The sequence below is a fragment of the Saccostrea cucullata genome, unplaced genomic scaffold, assembly GCF_032062105.1.
Source record: "Saccostrea cucullata isolate Sc308-1 unplaced genomic scaffold, CSIRO_AGI_Scuc_v1 ctg20927, whole genome shotgun sequence".
NCBI lineage: Eukaryota > Metazoa > Mollusca > Bivalvia > Ostreida > Ostreidae > Saccostrea > Saccostrea cuccullata.
In genome coordinates this window covers 1-7054 of record NW_026936174.1, presented here as the reverse complement: position 1 = coordinate 7054, position 7054 = coordinate 1, and the positions used below count along the sequence as shown (strand labels likewise).

At 33.9% G+C, this 7054-nt stretch overlaps 1 protein-coding gene across 1 annotated transcript; it reads right to left on the bottom strand.

The window, feature by feature from the left end:
- Positions 1-1657: 1657 nt before the first annotated feature.
- LOC134244942 (uncharacterized) lies at positions 1658-4899 on the bottom strand (the record flags this gene model as incomplete). The annotated part of the gene is made up of 9 exons (XM_062727199.1): positions 1658-2057; positions 2376-2679; positions 2900-2996; positions 3094-3337; positions 3464-3630; positions 3882-4055; positions 4239-4337; positions 4448-4577; positions 4707-4899. Coding segments are annotated over 9 exons (1808 nt in total), but the record flags the coding sequence as incomplete, so codon positions are not given.
- Between the last annotated feature and the right edge of the window lie 2155 nt (positions 4900-7054).

The window sequence follows — 7054 nt, the reverse complement described above, 5'->3', positions numbered from 1 at the left end:
ATTAAGTAAGTATACATCAATTAACCAGTAATAATGTCTAAAGATTTTTAGAAAACTTACGCATTGCTGATTCTTTTTTTTTTTTATCATCGATATCCCAGTAGTTTGACTATATGAAAGAATGGCTTGTTTGACTGAGGAATGAACGTTTTGAGCTATAAAGGCACTAAGAGCTGAGTTCTCATCAAACAACAGCTACATTGGCTGAATTTTTTTTTAATCAAAAGACTGATTTTGGGTAAACAGAAAGCATCCAGGGAAAGGTTAAGTAAAGAGTGAAGTTATTTTAATTGCAAGCTAATTAATTCCGCTTTTAGCGAAAGATATTGCTGCACTGTAAACAAGCATTCTGAGAGTATTGCATAAGCAATACATGTCCCCTACCGGGTTCCCCTTTTTCTTCAGGATGTCATTTTATAATATGCAAAAGTCATGTCCAAGGTAAAACTGAAAGATTTTCAAGTTGTAAATGCCTTAAAACTAATAAAATAATCAACATTAAGACGAAAATTCAACTCATTTCTCCATCGTCTTTTCCTCGCTTCATATTTTTGTCGACAATCTGAAGTTAGCGCAGTTCGAACCCGATCTTAATTAAGCGATTATGAAAAATATTCAAAATGCCATAATTCTGTCAAAAATCAAAGAACCGAAGCGAAATTCAAACTTGATCTGTAACTCATTAAGATACACTCACATACCAAAATTCAGCTCAATATCTGCAAGCGTGTAGAAAAAAAGTGCGGAAAACCAAGTGGAACAGACTGACGGGGACAGACAGACGGACGGACAGACAGACGGACGGACGGACGCAGAGGAAACCTATAGTCCCCCCCGGTTTCACCGGTAGGGGACTAATAAATTGCAATATAGTCATGGTAATATTTGACGTACTGTCTATTGAAAATTACTAGGTACTATTTTATTCTCAGGCAAAACAGTGAAAGAAATATATAAAAACTTTCCTGTGTGACTAATGGCTCAACAACTTTAATTAATTTAATTATATATTAGATTTATCAAATGATACGATAAGGGTAAACTAAAAAAAAATACTTTAACAACGCAACATATTTTTACTTATTTATTTTTATTTCTTAGTATTATATTAAGAAATATTTGAAAGTTGATTAAAATTATTGCACAATACTGTTAAGTATACATTAAGTGTATTGAAAATATGTACATAATTCTTTTAGTAACACACCATGTAATCACTGCTTAAAATCTACCAATATCAAACTACAGGCATAGAACTCATAATTTTGCAGGTTCACAAATAATTTTTCATATAGACAAAATTAAGAACATTTTTTATGGGGTTTTCTTCAGTTTTTTTACATATTTATTTACATGACAAACTGTCTATTGTGCAGGAATAAATAACATCACACTTTTTTTAACAATGATACAATCACACACACACAAAAAGGAAGTAAAGCTAATGATAAAACATTTTAAACACCGAGATCAAATGAAATCCTCAAAATGGGGTTATACGTAAAGATATCCGTTTCAGTAGGGGATGATTACGTAAAAAATATTATTTACAAATAAATAATAACAATTTCTGTTGTCCCAAAGGAAACAGCTAGTTAAACAAGTTCATCCTTTTGGCTTGACTTGTTTTAGACCAAAGCAATCATAATACATGTACTTAAAATCATGGCTACGAATGAAAATGTATTGGTTAAGGCAGAGCTCCTGTTACATATAGACAGATGTGTGGGAGGACATTGAGGACAGGAGGGGGGTTTCGTGCTTCCGGTACTAACTGTTGTCATTAGTTTGTCTTTGGGATCCTCTGGAGACATGCGCATTGTTGTTGTTCCCACAATTACGTCCCTTCCCATTTCCCTTCCAAGTTGCAGATCACACACAGAATATAACACTAATAATTTTTCGACGTCTATCCCCGAGTCACCCCGTTTTTCCGCCATTAAGAAGAATTTAAGATATTCCCAAATGTCTTCCTTCAAACATGGATGTTGTCTCAGTTTTCTGATCGTATCTTTACATTCTTGTGTACATATATCAGGCCTGCACTTTGCCTGAATCTGCATCAGAAAAAATAAACAAATTTTAAACTAGAAATTCAGAAAATATGATTATGTCAAATCTCATTCTGTTTATTTTAATGAAAGATCTAGTCATGTATTAGGAAAATATCAAAATCTGGAAGCAAACAAGGAAATTTTTTCTAAGACAATATTAATACATGATGTATGTTTAATGATATCAAAATCTACTGACTACTGTGTAGATTTCCCCCATTTTCGGTCAAAAGAATATAAGGTCCATAAAGAGATTAAACTAAAGGTTACAGATTTCAAAATATGTCAAAATTGACGTGGCAGACTTTAAAACTGACTTACCTGAAATACTATGGCCAGTGTGGCAGGATTGGTGAGTGAGGTGAACTTTGGAATGTTACACCCTTTTACTCCGTCATCGAAGAGATCCGCCGTTTCTGGAAACATCGGACACATAGACAGTTCTCTGAATGACAAGCACTTCTGGATCTTTGCTTTCTGCTTCGGGTAATATTTTATAAATGCAAAGCACATTTCATCATGAGTTCCTTTCCCAAAGAAAGTATATTTTCGTACCCCTTCTGAGTTAAAAGTGCAAGTAGTTTTTAGTTCATCTCCGGGTTTTACGACAATAGGGACGTCAAAACTAAAGGAAAACAACATTTAATTTACTATTATTCTGACTTATGTGTTTTATGACCAAAGATTATAGAAAGAATAGATATGCATCATACGTATAGAAAATATCAAGTAGGAAATTCAATTTTGCTAATAAGGAAAGAAACAGGTAAAAAAAAATAACTGAGAAATTGAAGGTAACGTTTATACCATTTATACCGGTAAATATATTGAAAGTAGGTACTGACCTTTTCTGTGCTGGGCTATTGTAAGAGTAATGTGTATCGTTTGTTAAGACACCTATACGTTTTCCGTTTCTAAAGTGTTCTACATTCTGTCCTTTTCCTACATATAAAAACAATTCATGTAAATTATACTTTTATAAAAGTAACAATACACTAGTCTATAAGAAGATAAAAACTGATTTTTGCATCATTCCTACCGAGTAGATGCATGTGGTTGAATGCTCCAATAACATTGAGATTGTCTTCAAAGATTTTAGATGTACACTCGGAGGTACAGACTCCACTCACTGCTACGTCCGGCATCTGGGGAGGAATTTCTAAGAACATCTGGCCTACCCATAGAGTTCCAGCATCATGTTGACGGAGGGAGGTAGTGTAGAAAATTCTCATCCCTGATCCGTCGCGGTAGTCAGATCGCTCCTGCTTGTTGGTCCAGTGCATCTAGAAAACGATCCAAACACTTCTTTTACATATTATGAGACATTTCATATTCTCAATGTTTCAGAGAAGTTCAATGTCAGTTTTTTTTTATTGCAAAAAGCTAAAAATATATCGTGAAAAAATTACCTGCAGAGCAATATGTCGATACCCGTTCTTGCCAAACCGGAAGCCCGCGTCACGGTGCATGCATTCTCCCTGTAACCCCACCTGCCATAACCCGATCAACTCCCTACACTCGAGGGACGCCTCCATACCACATTCATAAGGCGTGTTCAATTTTGGAACAGCATCACCTGTTGATATTTATGACATACGCTGTTTAACATTCAACATTCAATTACAATTCTTCGGCCGAAAAAAAATTTGAATGAGATTGTGCTCAGCATGTTTGTCTGTCCACAATAGATACGATATTACCTTGTAAAGTTGAGTTTACTAATATTAATACCTCAGGAGAAATTCCTCCTTGGGTTAAGAGCTATGGTATATGTAATGCTTTACATTTATTTGTTCACGACTTTTCGGGGTTTAAGGAGGTGTATACCTTGACAACCATACAGTAACATATGATGCATCACGTGATCATTGTCTATGAGGGGTGTGTTAGCGACCATGTGATGGTCTCCCACTTCCGGTACTTCTACCACCATACACGTGTAAGTCGTCTTCTTGGCAGGAACTTTCCGCCGAGGAAACTTTATGTCAAAATATTGTGTTTCTGAAATAGAATGTCATCGTTTGTATATCGATGCTAATTTTATTTTTAAAATCAAACCGAAGTTTGGAATTGTACAATTCCAACTATTATGAAGCACACGTAAAACCCAAAATAATGCTTGTATTTTTATTGTTTTCGAATCTTGTTGCAAGGTAAAATTAGTGTAATATATCACATTCTTACCTGGATCATTTAAAGTATCGCATTCAAAATCGCTCCTTTTGCAATTCAGCCAATCATTTTTGCCTTTACATTTTTCGTCACCCAATGGCTCGCACACACCTACAAAAATCATAACCAATCAGAAAAGAACATAACCACAAACGTGTTCACGTTACAATAACTATGATTATGAATCATGAAGAGCGGGTAGTAATCAAACGATGAGTTACCTGGGTGACTAACTGGGGTGCTTGGAAATGGCTGACCCTGGCTCCGTGTACAGTTTGGGTCGCCCAGTTCTTCTCCATTACTCATCCCGTCCCCATCAGAATCTGCTCTACAAAGTGCTTCATTCCATGTCTACAATACAAATAGCATACCTGTTGATTTCAATATCCATATTTTTGTCGACATTAAAAAATATTCATGCATGATTTAGGAAATAAATTTCTTTTATTGAATTGTATAGTTTAAGGAGGTTTTGTTTACCATTCCAAGCGCAGCAAAGTCATTCCCGAAGGGATTTCTTTCATGTCCCCCGTTAGGGTTAGCGTGACCCACAGCTGACCACGCCTTGTCATTACAAGGATGGGGCACGTTCTGTCCGTTTGGAATCTGGCTCTGAAATTGGGGGAACGAAACAACAACCCGAGCGATGTACACTACCAGTACAAATATCCATCTGTCAAAAATATAATATTCACTTGTAATAGGTGGAAAACACTTGAATAATTCGGTAACTATGGTACAATATGGTGTAACAACTGCGATTTATCATGTTTTTTAACCATCTGCAGACACTTGGTCTGGTTCGTCGAGGTTTAACTGTAGGCAATTCTTGAGTCTTGGTGCACCGTCGAAAGCCATAGAATGGACACAAAACCTTGGCTTGCAATGATATTTTTAGTGAAATGTTTCAATTTACTTAGCTGTGTACAGAGTTTTATATCAATAAAAAAGATCGGAAAAGATGAGCAAAAACAAAAAAAATTAAGTTTACATTAAATGTATGTTAAAACTCTATGAGAAACTATGAAATTGAATATCTTTATAGACAATGCATGTTGACAATTCGAATGAAAACTTTATATACGACACGGATTTTATTTATCAAATAAAAAAGTCGAGTGAATTATTTTCCAATGAATAACATTTTCGTTATTTTACAATGTTTATAAATGCATATACAAGAATTATTTTTGATAATTTAATTATGTAATACAATGTATTACATAATTAAATAATCAAAAATAATTCTTGTATATGCATTTATAAACATTGTAAAATAATAAACATACAAGTTTTATTTTATGTGTGAAAATTGTCGGCATTTTTATTAAGGTGTTGAGCATACTTCCAAAAACAATGAAATACTGCGGCAATTTGATTTGTTTAAAATCAATAATCTCTTGGAAACCCACTTTTAATTGAATTTCTTAAGTCAGAAAATTAATATAGAATCATGTACTTGAAGCCAGAATACCTGTGTTAAGGAATCACAAAAATTAAAAGCTGCAAACTGATCCCAGATGATTCCCAAAAGTTAAATATACAATAAATATACAATATCCAAATTATGGGGGTTCTATACATGTACTAGTATGCTTTGATGTACAGTAAGAACAAATTTTTAGCATGTACTGTGTTAATATTTTTTCACACAAGTATCATAAGTATTTTCAAGATAGAATATGTAAGTTTAATAATTACTTCCGTGAAGTAATTGCAATTCAATAAATTACATGCATTGAAAACTTCGTAGTTTAATTTTAATTGTAATTTGATTGCAGAAGAAGACAGAGTACTCGTATTTGTAATTTAATTAATTATTTCAATTCCCCTAATCCCATCCCCTTTTTACATGCAGTCCCGTCGATCTCAGAAGTGCTTAGGGAGGAGGGGGGGGGGTCCACTCCCCTCTTCCGAACTTTTCTTCTTAGTTAAGTCTTATGCTACTGGTTTTATAATTTAATTTAAAAAGAGAATTTTCAATAATATGCTTTTTTGTTGTATGGTCAATCACAATTAACATCACTGTGGCGAAAAAATACCAAAGGTTTTAAGAAACATCCAATCCTCCCTACTCCCTCCTTTCAAATTTCGATTTATTATTTGGGGTGGTGGTGTTTTGTATTTTTGCGCTTGTCTTTTTTTGGGGGGGGGGGGGGTGTCTTTCACAGATTGTTATTTCGGGCCTGACTTGTGATTTAAAATAAAAAACACTTATACCCCTACAGAATCTTTTAAATTTTAGTATCTTTTGTGTACAAGACATCAATTTATATTATTGTTTAAAAAGACAAAAGTACTATTATAAAAAAAACACATGAAAATAAAGGAAATATACGTTTAAATCATCATAGTTATTTTAATAAAAATTTACCCACCTTTTACAAAAGAGATCCATGTTTGAGTGACGTACGGAAGTGACTGAGAAACAGCTGTTCGTGTGCAGCCCTAGGGCTGGTCATAATTGTGACCTAACGGGGTTACATATAAGTCTGTAAAACCCTAGTCAATGAAAATAGTCATCAAAGGTTTACATGTGTAATACCCGTTTAGTTGTGTATCTTGAGCTGTTCATCTGATACATACTTTGTATAACGAATACGTGTAGGTTGATATTGTTCGTTAAAAAGGAATGGTTTATGCTAGAAATGAAGGATAAAAAAGTGAAAAACTTAACATACATGTATTTACTTTTTAGTAATTAGTTTTAATAGTTCATTTTAATTTTACCAGAAGCAGCGATATGTACATTATGCATTAATCATTTATTTAGAAATATGCATATGACGAATGTTTCTAACCAATAAGAAAAACCAAAAGAACAAAGA